Below are 16,874 nucleotides of genomic sequence, written 5' to 3'. Positions count from 1 at the left end.
TAACATTTTATTTAATTTATTAATGTAGACCTACATTATTATGAGAATAATGGTGTTTTGCGTTGAATGAAAAAACAAGCTGCCTTTTTGGTAATAATGTTATAGTTATTATGTGTGAAAAAAAAGCGTTCCTGGCAAGGGACAACGTATATAGTTGTTCGGACGAGACGAAAAATCGAGGTCCCATGTACACATTGGTGTGATCGTAAAAGAACCCTTGGCAGTTGGAATTCGATATATGAGAGTAGGCATATACCCTTCTTGTAAAGTAGCTGTGACTCATTTATGAACTACATGGCGACCCGCTTTTGACTCAATCGTATTAGCCTAGTAACTAAGCCTAGGTCAATGTGCTTGTACTCTAGCCCTGTAGTGGCATTTCCTTGTGTAATTTGTTCTAATACCATGCAGTTAAAGATTTCCAGATAAATCACTAACTGGATAATAATAATTTCTTAACGACACGAACGATTTAATAAATTTTAATTTTAATTTTTAATGAAAATCAAAATCAGTGGCCTATTTCATATATGCCGCTTAATCTGTATAATAGTAAACATAATATTGTATAAAGCTTTATCCTTAACATAAAAACACAAATGATTCACCTTTTTACGGTAGATACTTGTAGATGCATTGAATTTTCTTTTAGGTCAATAAGCGTCCAGTCTTCGTCAAACGGCCGCCAAAAACTTCCACTCACAATTCATTTCATCCGAAGGATTCACTCTTGACTAGACTGTGACTCACTTGGAACAAATTCATCACTGATTATTTAATAACTCGGAAGTGACTAGTTGGCGACTCAGAAGTGTCCACGCAAGTTTCAATAAACTGAGTCATAGCTGACCTGTTTGCCCCCAATCCGAGTCAAAAGACTCATCTAGCTGAGTATTACCTCATAACTCACCGAAATGAGTAAGTTTTACTCATTTTTGACCCATTTTTTGTTCTCAGTGTATAATAGGCAGTTTATGAAAGTAGGCCGAAACACCGCTGTCCGGGCATAATTTCCCTGATAGCACAAGTCGTATGCACGTCTTCATTAGCCCAGTAGGACGTTAATTCACATTCCACTTCATATAGCCCATACATAGGGGTAAGCTAATGTGAGAATTTTCAACGTTCTCGAGAATACAAGAGGCGGAATTCTCTGTAATTGATTATTCTTCTGTCCATATATTTCAAATGTGCCCTCTTATAAAATCGAAATTATTAATTTTAAAAATATCTTGACTTGATATTGTCGCATATCTATTATTTACACAACCTTACATTACACCGTCATGAACGTTAAACTTTATGTGGCTAGCACGTTAAGCCTTTTAATGGAGTTTTATTACGATTTGAAAGTGTGGTTTAATACTGATAACGCCTTGCCGAATAGTGCTGAAGAAAACGTCACAATAACGCCATATACCACAATGTCCTGTATAGCCTAGTTACGTCTTTCTGGTGCCTAGATAGCCAACTAATTACATTATATCACATTGTTTTATTTCTATAATGGGGTGTATTTTTTCCAACCAAAATACGGTTGAACCCGTGGATGAAGACTGCCAATCGGAAGATGCACAGGACAATGAAAGAGTCCCTTCGGAAGAGAACAAAATAAGTCAGATGTTTTCCGTTGTTAGGCCTACAACGCAACATTCACAAGAATTTGATTCAGATGTAATATTTATTACAGAATATTCTGACAAAGCTCTGGTCGATGGAGTAGAAAAAAATTTCAAAGAAAAGAAATGCCTTTGTAAGTTCAGTTTTCTTTTTGTTAAAGTAAAACAGATTATTTTGAGACATTGACTTAAAAGCTCGGATAGCTCAATCAAAATTTGACGTAAATTGTACCAATCAATTTTTATCACATTTTGTTTTATTCATAACTCATATTTATTTATTTTTTTACAAACATTTCAGCATTACCGATAATAGGAATACCATGTCGATCCAGAATGACACAAAAGCAAAAAGCTGAAAATGAAGAAGCAAAAATAATTGCAATCTTAACAGAAGAAGGATTGATAAGCCAACCAAAAAATTAGAACCGCTGGAGGATTAAGTTTTGAAATAGTACAGGCTCATCCAAGACGAGAGAAACCTCCACTCTTTTTAGAAAGGCTGGAAACTCACAAATCTGATAGAATTGTTACAATCGATGAACAGCTGGAACGGATAAGAAAAGCAGAACAAAGAAGAAAGGTTACTATTTGTTTTTAAAATTTAATTAAGTTTCTTAGCAATCAGTCTAAATCATTGCTCATGTATTGTTAGCTACACCTTCCGTGTATAAGGCAGAGTATGATAATTCTTTCCAGAACGGTTAATACCACTTCTTGTTTGAGGAGAAAGTTTTGTATTTCTGTTGTATCGAATGCATTTAATGTAAATTTAAAATTTAAAACTAGAATTCTGTTTCCACTTCAGGAAAGAGAAGAAGGTGTCGTTAAAAGAAATCAAATTTTGTCACAAAAAAAATAGCCGTATTAGAAAGTGTTAATGAGAGAAAAAGAGAAAATGAAGAAAATTTGGAAGAGAAGATGATGAAAATTGAAGAGAAGAGAGAAAAAAGATTGGAAGAGATCAGAGAACGGATGAAGGAACGAGAAAGAAGAGCTGAAAGAGTAAGACTGAGGAAAGGGCTCAATCTAGATAATGTAGGAGGCGTTGATGGTGAGCAAGAAAATTAGAAATGACCACATCATTCTAGAACTGGAGTAAGATGTTTGGATTAAGATGTCACCTATCTCACTTGTGTAGTTTAATACATTAACACATGAGAAGCAAGAAAGTTTTTTTTTTTTACGAAATTCGAGAGCAAAAACGGAGAGAAGAGATAAAGGTTTTGCGTCTTTCTAATTTCCAGGCTAATGAAATTCTGAACCAGTTCAATCAAGTGTGTTTAGGGTATATTCCACTTTTGGTCTTGGACTTTCTCTTCTTATTTTTCCCTGTTGAGTAAAAATAGAGAAATATTTAAGGAGTGAATTCTGTTCAGGTCATATCTCTAGCTATCTTAAATTTGTGCCCAGTTACAGTAAAGCCTGGTTCTTGCCCCAGGTGTAAATAATAAGCAATCAAACGCCCCAGATGACCAAATGGTTTAGGGATAAACTATGAAGGGGTTATTGTTAGGAGCGTGCATTTGGAATATGCCGAAACACCGACCATTCTCCCCACGCTAGGGTAAGTTTGAAATTAGTAATAGTACTCTGTTATCAAACCCTGGTCCAAGTGTAATAAAAACCGACGGAACAACTCAAGAAAGAATTTAATAAGAAGCAACCTATTATCCTTTCCCTTTCGACTATAGTAGTTTCCTAGTGGATAGGCCCAGCCTATTGGTTTCTTCTTGAACTTATGAGAGTTTATTAGATATTTCCCGTTAATTCCACTGGGATTGGCTAATGCTTGGTAATGAGAACTATTTGAAGTATTTCCATGCAAATCACAAAGTTGGTGGTTGTTTGAAATACGTTATAGTTGTTGCATTATCTGCAGGCTTGTCATTATCATTTTAGTACGCCCACCTATATGCACAGAGATTATAAGCGAGCCCGAATTCTTCTTCATAATGCCCATATCAAATGAAAGTCGATAAGTTTTACCCGGGCAGTGGAACTATTAGACACCTAATTCGATTTCAGAATGTCAGAGGGTCATAAACATACTGTAAGTGCCAATGATATAGGCTACATGACATGGCACCTCGGTTGTTCACCCCATCCGGACGACTAATCGATTCCACTGGAATCTTGACTGGATTTCCCAGGAAATAAAATGAAATGAAATGGGGTTTAAAGTTTAACGTCCTACTGCTCTGCTCCGACAGACTTCCCACTCTCGGGAAACTTTCCAGGTCAATAAAATGATTGATAACCAAAAGCAACTATAAATAATGACTATAGGATTTAAAACATTTTCATCAAGATAAGCAATCAACTAGCAAGAACAAGGACAAGATGGCCAATTACGTCTGATGTAATTAAATTACGGTAAGTTTAATCCCCAGAATATCCTCTACTACTGTTTTAGTACTAGTCTTTCGTTGACGTCAGGGTGAAAACGTCGGTGTCCGAATTGGAACAAGTGTCACTTACAGTATACAGACCTTATATACCGAGTTAGCAGCAACGATCGCCATTTAGTCATAGATGTTACATGATCAGCTATGATAGTTCTTGACGACCCCTAGTGAACGTTCGTATTGGACAAGGCATGATGACGTTATACCGGTGACTCGACATCAGAGTTTCTCCATGCCTCGTTGGATCATCTTGAAGTTGGGAACCTTAATACGATAATCCCATCTAAATCCAATATTCGGTTCTGATAAAAAAAAAAAAAATATTACAAAGCTCTAGGCCTAGTCGATAAAAGTGAAAACAGTTTCAAAGAAAAGGAAGGTCTGTGCTGTGTAAGTTTAGTTTACATTAAATAACAGATTAATTTGATTTGATTGACGGAGTTAAAAAAGTAAAAGAATACGAATGATGCATTCCCGCGTACAAACTCACGGTGTGATGCTGTGATTTGATGATGATAGCCTATATTTGGACTAAAAACATATTTAAAACCAATTTATCGATCAAAAGTTTGCTTCTAGTCCCTCTCAAAACATTTTAATCGGAAGAAAACTACTCTAATCTATTTTTAATCGTGAATCCGTGTTTATCACGTGACTCGATTGGGGTGGATTACACCTCGATGGGTAGAATCCATTATATTATATAATTATTATAATATCAATATCATCTTGTATTTTTCGTTAGTCGGTTTCTATCTACTACAAATAGCCAAAGTAAATTCCTGGATTATCCTTGGTGAACATCCTTTTCCGCCGTTTAAACGCAGTCTACTGACCGTTTCATTCTCTCAAATAGTGTAAGTGCGTGGGGGGGGGGGCGGTGCGGTGCACCACCCACAAACAATTATACAAAACCAACTTGCGACAAGACACACTACGCAGAAATCACAAACAAACATACTAGTACGAGCCATGATTGAAGGAAAATTACCTATCCTATCCTATACAAGTAACCATATCATCGGTGAAATGTATAAAATTAGCCTAAAGAAGTCAGGTACAACTAAATAGTCTGTCTATGTATGTGTTATAGTGAGAAGCATTATAAGCGTTCGAGAGAATTGAGGTAGGTCTACAAAGTTTGGACATAAGTCCTTATTACCACAAAAACAGAGGAAAAAACAATACTGAATAGGCCTACATAGAAGCAAACGGAGAAAGTACAACTTGTCTCGATAAGGATCGTCTGCTGAATGACGTCATGAGTCAAATGTAATAAAAGATAACAATAAAAAGGGCGATAATCCAGATAAGACAACGTCAAAAGGTGAATAAACTATAAATTTAGGAACTAATCGGAATTATTTAGCTATGTCAGTGGTTCTCAACCTTTTTTTTTTTTGCCAACGGCACACTTTGGAACACATGAACAAATAGCGGCTCACCTTGCTAAATATATATGAAAAATATCTGAATTTTGCAAAATAAAAACATTGAAAGTCAGACAGCATACAACCATAGACAGAGACTAGTCATAGAAACATAACAGAATGTCTTAAAATAAATAAAGAAAAACACATCTAAGAACTTATCAGTCGACATCAGTGAATACTCAGTAGGGATCATGTCTTTTTACATTTTCTTAGTGTGCCATTCAAAATTTCGCGGCGGGCGTCAAAACAAATCTATCTTGAAGAGTAGCAAGGCATTCAGCTGCAGATGTTTTGTTTTTAGGACCTTGGGGGGGGGGGGGGGCGTTTTAGGTTTTGTTTAATATACTTGATTCTCTTTGACAAGAGATCAAAAACCGTGTTTTTCCATTCTCCAAAAGATGCTCGAGGTACACGAAATTTATCAGACCAAGCTACTGTACGTTTCCTGCTTTGAGATTTGAGATTATTATGTAACTTTTTGAAATTTGTTTTACTTCGTTGCTCTCGAAATTGTAACACTATGCTGTGCTATGCGTCTCTGGTTAGGTGTGGAAAGTACACCGGAAAACTCCCCACAGCCGACGTGTGGCGCATACTCTCTTCTGCCAGTCACTGCTACTTATTTTAATAGCCTTGTCATCATCGTCTAGTATTGTCTCTGGTTATATTTGTAATTCTCGTCTTAGATTCCTTTTCACGTTGTGTATTTTCTTCTTAATCTCCGCCGCTAAGATGTTTGTCTCCCAGATATGACAATGCTACAGTTCGTTTCTACATTTTATATCAAACACTGGATACATAGGTTACATGCTTGGATTACATTACAATGTTTAAAATTAACATGTCTTTCTCTCCTACCCCTAACTCGCAGATGACTTTACTGACGGAACAGGCTACACCATATGACTCTCCTACAAATCAATGGGGTCTACTCAATCCAGATGGTGTGTCTTGAACCTCAACGCCAACGGTACCCACATGGTGTCTACTCAAGAGCGCACATTCCATTTGTTATATACGTTTAGATTCACAGCTATTAATGATGATGATGGGTTAGTTGTATTTTACGTCCGCTTCCACCGAGGTGATATCGCAGACAAACAGCTATTAATTATTCTATTGGCTAATTATGATGTTATTAATCACGTGATTGGTCACTCATGCCAAATATGGAATGGTAACTTCCCTATCATTATCGACTATGTTTTGGTTTTATAGATCTTTTTATGTGTCAACCCACAAATCATTTAATTTAAGTGCATGAGATATATGACTGCCTTGTCTATGAATATGGTACCAATAAGGACATAATTATTAATATAATGCTATTATTAATTTAAAGGCAAAAATTCTACTAATCTTATTACACAATATCGAAATTTCCGGTGAGTATAATATGGTCATTATATTTGTCTTCAAAAGGAGAGTTGGCGCATTGACATGGAGTGTTATCGTAATTGTCAATGAATTCTTGTATTTCAGATTGTCAATAGTTTTATAGATGGGGTTTAACGTCCACTCGACACAAACTAGGTCATTTCGGGACTAACATGGTTCAATTTTATTTCCATAAATCGCTTGCGCGCAGGGGTCTTGCAATGGACAGGCGACCCTACTCCTTGTCATGTACAACCGGAGAATCCATGGACCTTAGAATACATATTATAAGGTCCATGGAGAATCGAAACCACGCCAGTTGACTCAATGACAGATTTTATGATACGGCGCTCGCGCTAAGCATTCGGCCATCCAACAACACCCCCCTCCCCCACCCCAATGAAGACGGACATACTCCATACAGTGTGCTATGAAACTGCCGATCGTTTCCCATTTTTGGTGCCATCACCACGCCTGCTCATGGGGCTGATCAAATTCATTGGAATGACTATGAATAATCACCTACCCAGAAACATATCAACCAAATTTGGTCGGAAAACATGAAGTGGTTTATGTCCAAATATGTCACTTTAAATCCCATGCCTATGCTGAGTCGGATTAATAGTACATGTAAATGTAGGATGACTGCACTACACCCAAACAAAACCGATAAGACAAACCTCCATTTAAAGTTGCAATTGCAAATTTTCAAGTTATATTTTTAAAATGTATTAAAATAAAGCCTTAAAATAGATGGTATCGATAAACAGTTCTACCTTGTTAAAGAATAATCCTATAATTCACTATTGCCAGCTGAGAAATTGGCAAAAATATCATTTTCAGCTTCAAATTCCAACGTTGGAAAATGGCTGCCCCATGTTGTCAATAGCAAAACAGAGGAGGTAATTGTGTTATTTCCTGTGCCATAGATTTTTAAGGGTGGGAAATAATGCTCATGATCGTATAATAGTGATTTGATAACCTATTGAGCAAAAGACATAGAAATAATTATGTTTTGACTTTCTTAGAAAATTTGAAATTCTCGCTTTAAGACACCACCAGACAGGCAATATTGCAAGAAAGTTAAATTGATCCAGGTGGAGCCAAAAGCGTCCATTTCGCTGTACAGTCGCGGGCCTGTAATGATACGGGCTTCTTACCTACAGGAAAGTGCTCCAAATCTCACCTTTGGCGATCTAATTTGGGGGGGGGGGGGGTGACGGCTCCCCACCCCTCCACTTCAAAACGAGTCTCCGTTCGCCCATCCTTTGTACTACCATTGCCAAGTGGTCAAATATGGCAGGCCAGGTGCAATTTGAAACTGTTCGGGCTTCATACCATTCCCAAGCTAACTTGCTATTAGTTTCGTTCTTAACTTATTCTCTTTTGTGGACACGTTCGATTTCTTTTTGTATTCATAACAAACAATTCTTAAGTTCGATATGGTTGAAATCCTGTGTGTCAAGAGGCTAGAATGTTTCACAAATTACTTTACATTTTAATCATCAATATAAATAACTGACTTTTGTGAACATTTATTACAAGGACTATTTCATTATTTTTTTTGTAGGATCATAATTTATATTCAATGTCAGTTTTACATCAAGATAAAGCTAATGTTGAAATTTTTAATATCAGCGAGTTTGTGTTCCACGATAAGCCAAACGAAACTAAAATTATTAAATAAAGCGACTTTCGATTAATCCTGTAACAGAAATAGCTTGCCACACCTGTAATCCAAATAACACATTAAATCAACTCAATTGACCATAGTCAAAGGAACTAAAGCTCCTTTAATATTAATTTCATTCTTAATAAGAATAATTTGATTTCAATTTTATCATATAATTATTTTGAGTCTATAATCTCTGTCACAATATCTGATACCATTTCTTCTTGATTTAAATATCACATGATAAGTTTGAGTCTATATAATATGTATATATTATGTTTTGTAGTCAAATTATTATACCATTCATTCGTTAAATTAAATATACTATAACATTCACCACTCTTTCTGTTCCTTTGTTCATATACACAACAAGTAAACAAGCACATAAAAATATTGTTATATCCACAATATATGGTTTTTGGTTTTGATTATAAAATAACACATGGTTTCCATATTCGTGATTCAGCTTACATGATTCAAGATATTAGAATAAGTGGATATCGAGACAAATCCAATTAACATAACCACGTGAGACCAGTCGTTATTCCGGATGATATTCGGACGTACTATTAAACAATTTTTCATTCGGACTTAAACAAGTGCGCCCCTTATACTGTGTAACTTTTTGTATGGTTTCATCAAAATTAATAGAATTTTGCTTTACAGTTGGAATATATGCGACCAGTTTCAAATATTCTCGGTAACAATAGTTTCTTAGTTCTTTATAAGGAGGTTTTCAAATTTCCGTTAAACCTTCTAGACTATCTTGAGGAATTGAATTCATGAAGGACGTTTCGGTAGACTTTGTTATTCCAAGCATTTGTTTCGCATCTTCTTGCAAAGAAGTTATATCAAGTTCCTCAAAAAGTTCTTGCGTAAATCGTCGAGCACCCAAGCGGAATGAATAAGTTGCTAAAATATGCCCAACTTCAGAATAAAAACACAGGTCTTGGAATGTTTTGGGAAATTTTTGTTTTAGCACTAACAATCCCTGTTCAGAACTTTTCATTCCAATGGAGCTACTTAAACTTATGAGAAGACGCAAAACTTCCTTTCGTACAATTATTTTACCATGAGCGTCATCTTCACATATCTTTTTTGAGCCAGCATCGGAATCTGTAGTACTAGTTAAACTTCCGGGGGTAACCGAAGATGCTTCTAGAAGACTGTCTCCTCTCGGCCTCTCAGTTTTAATTGTTCTTACCGTTTTGTCAAATCCTATGTTTTCGTCGTCGGTTTCTAACGAAGGCATGTCTCTGAAAGCTTTTTGTGAACTTGGCTTTGAGGAACAATGTAAACGAACACAAGCCAAGCACGTGCTTGTTTCGTGCTCAAGGTTAATGTCCTTTGATAACGGCGGAACATATTCCGGTACGGCGATTTTCAGTCCGGATAGGAAAAGGGGTTGATTTACATCGGGAGTCGTGTTGAATGTTGATGAGTATGACCGACTGTCCTCGCCCTCTATAACCTCGAACACCATGCTAATATCGACTGGCAACGATAATCCCACAAAACGGTCTGAAGAAGAAGCTGAAAGGGAAGATTTGTTAATAGAATTATTTAAATGGTTGTACAGAGAATCATAGTCCGGTAAAGAAGCACTGCTGACATTCCTCTTAATTCCGAAGCTACTAAATGTATTTCCTTCGACACTGACATCTGATTCTGTGCTGTGTGTCCTATCCAACCTAGGATTAAGATGCCAAGATGCGTGTATAGGATCATATTCATCGCCACTGTATGTACGAGTTCTCTTTATAGTTCTGAAAGTGGCGTAACCTACAGCATCTTGGTAACTAGTGTATGGAGCTGTTGGGGCGTCAGGTGAAGTTGACTGATAAAGAGCCAATGCAGGAGACGCTGAGCGTCTATGTAGACTTGGAATACGATTTAATTTGGCCAGCCTTCTTTGCACCAATGACGGGTGAACAGGTTCTTTGGTTGCTGGTGCTGTGGCTTCAGGTTTTAGGTCAGTAGGCATTATCAACTCGGGTACAGAAGTATCAGATTTGGGGCTAAGTGATGATGCTCCTGGGTTTGTAAAGGATCCGGACTCGCATGAACCAACACCACTAGTTGTTGAATCAGTGTTGAGGCTACTTGTTCTGCTTTTACTTTTCAAAGAACCATTGCCGTTGATCTTTTCATGCTTTAAAATGCTGTCACTTCCTATTTTGAACATGCCCATTCCTTTTGTGATAATGTCCTCCGGAGAAGATAACTCCCCAGACTTTAAATCATTGACACTGTGATCGGAAAATGTTGATATGTGACTGGTCGGGGAAAGGCTTATTGAAAGATTTGATTCATTGTCTGCTGTTTCACCTTTTAATATCTTTACCATTTCAGGATTTCCTCTGGTAAAAAAGTTAATTTTTTCAGCACTAAATGTTCGTAATCTGAATCCTGATGAAATCGGTTCTGACATTGCTTTGGATGACTTATATTTAATGAAAGTGCTTGATTCCATTGGCAATGTATTGCTTCTGGGAACAAGTCCTGGTAATGGCAATGATTGTTCATTTGTCATGTCTCCTCTTGATTCCTCCATTATATAAGACAAATGATGACCATCTGAAGCATTTGAACTCATATCCTTCAGCTGACCATTACTTAAAAGGTGTGATTCACTGTCCATGTTAGAGATCATGGAATCGGACTCAATGTAAACGGGCCACTGATCTTCTCGGGAATGACAAAGGGATTCCCAACCAAATTTCGACAGGATATTGACTCCAGTTCTTGTTGAAGCCACAAGACCAAGCACGTAAAAAGCAGTTCCTCTGATAGAGAAAACTCCAGATTCCTCTGCCAATTTGATAATTTCCGGTATAACACTTTCTTCATCAAGCCATGCAACACCATACGAAGATGTTCCAATATTGCCCACAGCCCATAATGCAGTTTTCAAGTTCATTATATCTTTATCGGTGAGTAAATCTGAGGACTGTATATAGTTGAAGTATTGCTTTATACAGTCTTGCTTCTGTAGTATTTTAAAGCCATGTTTGTGTTGGACCAGCTGACCATAAATGTGAGAAGGAAGGAAAACTTCTTTCTTTGGTCTCTTCAGAATAGATCTCCTTGTAAAACTGCCATGATAGGTTTTCTCATAGGTTGTTAGAGCTTCATTCAACTGTTCTTCAACAAAATCTGCATACTTCCTATTATACATCTTTTCCCATTTGTCTAATTCATTGGACACAAAATTTGCTTCCATAAGAGACTTGAAACCCCTTTCTGTTGATAGGAGTTTACATAGCATCATGTTACCTTTATGGCCTAAATGTAAAAAGGATGGGCGCAAGTTAACCAATGATTGCAAATTAACTTGTATATCACAAGCCTCATCCAAAATATTCAATGCTGACATTGCAACAGCTTGACTAGTATCATATAACTGTGTAACAAGCAACTGTAAGCCCCATACCTCAAAACCATTTATACCAGTTCTCAATAAAACACGCAAAAACTTAGTGGCATATAAGCGTGCCACTTCATTAGAACCCGTTAAAGCCTTTGAGAGAAGAACTCTTGAAGTTCCATTCCTTACATAGTTCAAACTCGATATAGTCACTTTAATATACACATCTTGACTTGTACTAGATATCAGTTCTAAAAGTTTTTGATAAAGACCGGATGAATCTAGGTATCTCTCTCCTCTTTGAGTAGCTGTGAACTTTCCAATGAATACAAAATAATATTGGCCAAGTGTCTGGTGTAAACTTGCAACACCTAATGCAGCTGTTTTATCTTGGTATGGACTTGTAACATCATCAATAGCTTGAGCTATATCGGTTAACCACTCATCAATTTGTTTCTGAGCTTCAACTTGATTGGATTTTAACAAGAAGTCAATAAGGTGACATCCAACTTCGCAAATCTTATGGCAATGCTCAGACGTTAATTCAATTCTACAAAATAAGTTACTAGATGGTTTAAAGAAAACAGTCAGTTGACGAATAAATCTTATGTACAGTTGATCATCAAGTCGCATCAGTTTTTCATCTGGCAACTTTAGCAAAGCACTTATTAAATCCAAGTCCCAGGATTGGTAGGATTTTGTGACTAGAATTTGTGTATCCTTAATTGCCTGGAAGACCAAATCTTCTGATGGAATCTTTTTGAAGTAAAATTCTGATAATTTATCTCTCCTCAAATGCCAATGTTTACCAGCATACTCCATAAATTTTCCAGCATGTTGTAACAACTGATCTAGAAATAAACTACATGGAATAGCCCCACGTTTCTTCAAGATATGAAACTCATCAAGATAAGAAACAGTAAGGCTGGCTTGGTGCCTCTTTGGTAATGGAATGTCAAAGGAAGAGGCCATAGCAATTAATGTAGGCAAACAATGGCTGTAAGTAGCACAATCTGGTGGTAACAAAGTGTTGGCCAGATGAAGTAACTCTCCTAATAAAATCACAGCTCTACAAAATAGGGCACCTTCACTACTGGTTATAACTTCTACAAGGGCCTCTAAAATTCCAGCATTTATCCATGCACATAGAATGAGCGCTGTATGGTTTTCAACCAAATTAGGTCGTGTTGTAGCAACATGCGGTAAAATTGTTCTTCCCTCTTCTGCAACAAAACCTTCACCCAGTTTCCAATTCTCATTCATTTCACTTGGATCAACACCCGAAAGAGCAAGAGAAAAGTCTTCTGTCCAAGTGGGAAGTTTCAATTGGAACAGGTCAAAAATCATTTCTAAGGCACTTTTCCGAATATCGATATAAGGTAAGTACAATATTCCTATGAAAGATTGAAGTCCAGAACCTTCTGGGTGACACAGTCGGATTAATCCTGGCCATGATCGCATCACAGTTATTAAAGCCATTTTACTTGCGATAAATCGATTTTCTTTGTCATCCACTTTTGGTCGTTCGGTTTCACCGTTATATTTAAAATGACAGTCTGTAAAGGGTGCTAGAAGTTGTTCCAAATCTGTGTTGGGTTTTATATAATGACGTGTTTTAGGATGGTTCAGAAGATACAAGATGGTGCAAGTAAGAGATTCGTTTAGACGAGGATAAAGATGACAATCTAATATGCTTCGTAAAATTGTACTGATTCCACCACATCTAAACAATGTGTCAATGTTTTGAAACGCCATTTCACATAAAGTTGCCAAACACACTCGCAACATTCTGTCCCATTCAGTTGCACCATCATTGCCTACCGCAATCACAGGATGAAGAAGAGTTGATGGTATTTTATTGGCAGCCGTTTGTCCAAGCTTACGAATAAGTTTTAATGCCTGTATTCTTTCAATTTCATTTTCCAAACAAATGTCAATACATCTGGCGATTAGCAAATCAAGTTGTAAATAAAGTAAAGAGTCAACATAGTTTGGGCGATCTATAAGATGACGTAATACTCTTAAAGTAGCTGCTCTCACTTCTTTGGCTTCGTGAAATAACCCTAACCGTAAACAACACAAAATATCGTTTTCTGATAACCCGAGAACCGCCTTTCCGTCTAATTTTCTCAACAGTTTTACAAAAAAGTTCAGGTAAGCAAGTTTCTTAGACGTTGTCGTACCACTGTCATCGACCAGATGTTTTAAAACCGTATGAACACTCTCTTTAGTGTCTTTAGTAGGGTCAAACTTAATTACTTCTTCAACACTTTCGCGTCTAGCACGAAAGCGGCTTGATTTTAAGAATCGTCGGCTCGCCATTTTGTATTCAAGACGCAATTATCCAGTCTCAGAAAGTTCATCCCTGACAGACGGTCCGTCGCTAGTTAACGCCCGAATAAACTTCAGCCGAGAGCACAATCCGTTTCATACATGGGGGTGTATATATACGTACACATCTATGGTTTCATAGAGGTATTGCGAAAGCGACTCTGTATAAGATGACTGGCCTTTATAATTTCAAATGCTTTGGACACATGACAATACATCACGTGGGGTCAATCATTGGCTTGAGGGCGCTTGCAGTTTGCATAACGTCAACTGGTCAGGGCAGAATGATGCCTTTTACTCATTTTATACCCATTTACACTAAATAGTAAATAAGTGTGTGAAATAGGTTTATTAACGTCCGCTTCCACCGAGGTGATAACGCAGACAAAATAGTAAATATTTTTTTTTTGTACCCAGATATACTTCAAACACCTTTTGTTTATTTTTTTAATACTTCAAAAAATGTTATAGAATTTCATTTGCAGAAGAAAAAAGTTAAACATGCAGATCTTTCTTTAGGGCTTAAACTAAAGTTATCTAAATTAGACATTAATTAACTTATTAAGACCATAATCTAATCAACTCTCTGTGCCATCGTTAGTTTAGGATAGTTAGTGGATTTGAATACGTTTTGTGATGGATGATTTAATGTAAAAATGGATAATCGAGACTTTGTTTATTATCGCACCAACCATAGGGTCATAATAGAGATAGACCGCTTACGCCTGGTTAGTGCTAAAATGATAAGACCAGCTCAATTTTTCGTCATAGGTGGGGGGTTGGATGGCTGAATGGTTAGCACGTGCGCGCTGTATCGTAAAGTCTGTCATTGAGTCAACTGGCGTGGTTTCGATTCCTTGGTTGTACGTGACAAGGAGTAGGGTCGCCTGTCCAACCTCGCGGGTTTTATCTGGGTCCTCTGGTTTCCTCCCACTGCTAAAGACCCCTACACGCAAGCGAATTATGAAAATAAAATTGAACCATATGTTAGTCCCGAAATGACCTAGTTTGTGTGGAGTGGACGTTAAACCCTATTTCTCTCTCTCTCATCATAGGTCACGAGATGTAAATTGGGCTAGAGCTAATCCCAATCCCAACCCTAACCCTAACCCTGGACCTAGCCCCAATGCTTACTCTAATCCCAACCTACAATCTCGCCAACAATCACATGTCCTAACCTTATTTACATTTCTGCGACCTTGACAAAAATTGAGCTGGCCTTAACAAATAGATTTAGCCGTCATGCCTTATGATTGGTCAAGGCCACCATGACACGCAGCTCGAGATTTCCTTTCAGGGCAGAAGCCGCGAAACGGCAAACTGATGGTGAACGTATATCAATTTTCAGAGGCAATTACTAATTAGGGCCCTGTCTACAAGCCGAGCAGATTAATTTATTTGATTTATACCTTAGCTTTTTTTTTCTATGGTTTTATTGGAATTATAAAGTGTTCAACATTTTTTTCATAATCCTAATCAACCGTCCAATCACGATTTGGGGCAATCTAACCGTTTCAGGTAGGATTATATGCTTAATTGTAATTGGGTTTGGCAGAAATATTATAAATAACAATATTCAATCGTTGTTTTTTTAAATATTGTCAATTTTGTTTACAAATGCCGGGTGCGAATCACTCCCGCATGTGCTACGTTGAAGGTAATGGCCTCATGTCTTATCACGAAACACGGAGGGTTGAGAGATTAAGGTTTGTTATCTAGTACAAGACTTGCTCTATAGGGGAAAGGTCAGGTCTCATGGCTGGCCAAGGCATATGGACAATATGGTGACGCTGGAGGTAGTCATTCACAACACGAGCGCGGTGGGCACAGGCATCCATTATCACCTTGAAAGATGAAACGTCGACCTGCACGTTGAGCAAAGGGCAGAACTATCGGTGCCAGGATGTGGTCATGGTAGTACATACCAGTGACCTTTCCTTGATATGCAAGTCCATTCTGTCAGTCATGGTGATTCCTCCCCACACCATAACAGACCCACGCCCCAATCTGTCATGCTGTCTGACGTTAACATTAGCATGACGCTCATTTACACTACACGCCTCCAAACGCGAGCACGCCTATCGGTGAAATCCAGAGTATTCTGGACTCATCTGAGAACATTACATGCGCCCATCGACGATTACCCCAATTTCTACGCTGCTTGCACCATTGACACCTGTTTGCCATGTGCTGGCGAGTTAATGGAGGCTCAACACGCTGCCGTAGCGCATGCAAATGGGCTGCATGTAGCCGATTTCTAATCGTTTAGGGTGTAAGTAACTCGAATACCTGTAACTTGGTACAAGTTTACAGAAAGCTGATTGGCCGTTTGTCCTTGATTACGCAGGACCTGTGTACGAATGTATCGATCCTGGGCTTGTGTGTCATTTAAATTAGTGCAACAAAGAATCCTATTGAATTTCTGCAATTTCCGTTAATTATGCCGTGAGTTATGGCCCTTGTTTCACTTTGTTGTACCTTGTGAATGCTCTAATGACAAAAATTATCTGATCTGTATGAAATTTATATGTATCGTTTAAATTAGTAAAACGAACAAGCCTATTGAGTTTCAGCAAATTTCCGTTAATTACATCTAGAGTTATGGCCCTTGTTTCTCTTTGTTGAATCTTGTGAACGCTTGAACGACAAAAGTCATCACCTAATCTG

General features: G+C 37.5%; 1 protein-coding gene and 1 long non-coding RNA gene across 2 annotated transcripts; one reads left to right on the top strand and one right to left on the bottom strand.

The window, feature by feature from the left end:
* The first annotated feature begins 1,688 nt into the window (after positions 1-1,688).
* Positions 1,689-2,757, top strand: LOC126818703 (uncharacterized). Its single transcript, XR_007679323.2, has 3 exons — positions 1,689-1,753; positions 1,921-2,202; positions 2,428-2,757. It is a non-coding gene; the product is annotated as an uncharacterized LOC126818703 (long non-coding RNA).
* Positions 2,758-6,175: 3,418 nt separating this feature from the next.
* LOC126818580 (rapamycin-insensitive companion of mTOR) lies at positions 6,176-14,202 on the bottom strand. Its single transcript, XM_050546042.2, has one exon. The coding sequence runs from the start codon at positions 14,196-14,198 to the stop codon at positions 9,246-9,248; it is 4,953 nt and encodes a 1,650-aa protein (XP_050401999.1). The 5' UTR covers positions 14,199-14,202; the 3' UTR covers positions 6,176-9,245.
* Positions 14,203-16,874: the final 2,672 nt, after the last annotated feature.

This window comes from Patella vulgata, chromosome 4 (assembly GCF_932274485.2).
Source record: "Patella vulgata chromosome 4, xgPatVulg1.2, whole genome shotgun sequence".
NCBI classification, from domain to species: domain Eukaryota; kingdom Metazoa; phylum Mollusca; class Gastropoda; family Patellidae; genus Patella; species Patella vulgata.
Note: the sequence above shows the minus strand (reverse complement) of the source record. Positions and strands in the feature narration are given on the sequence as shown.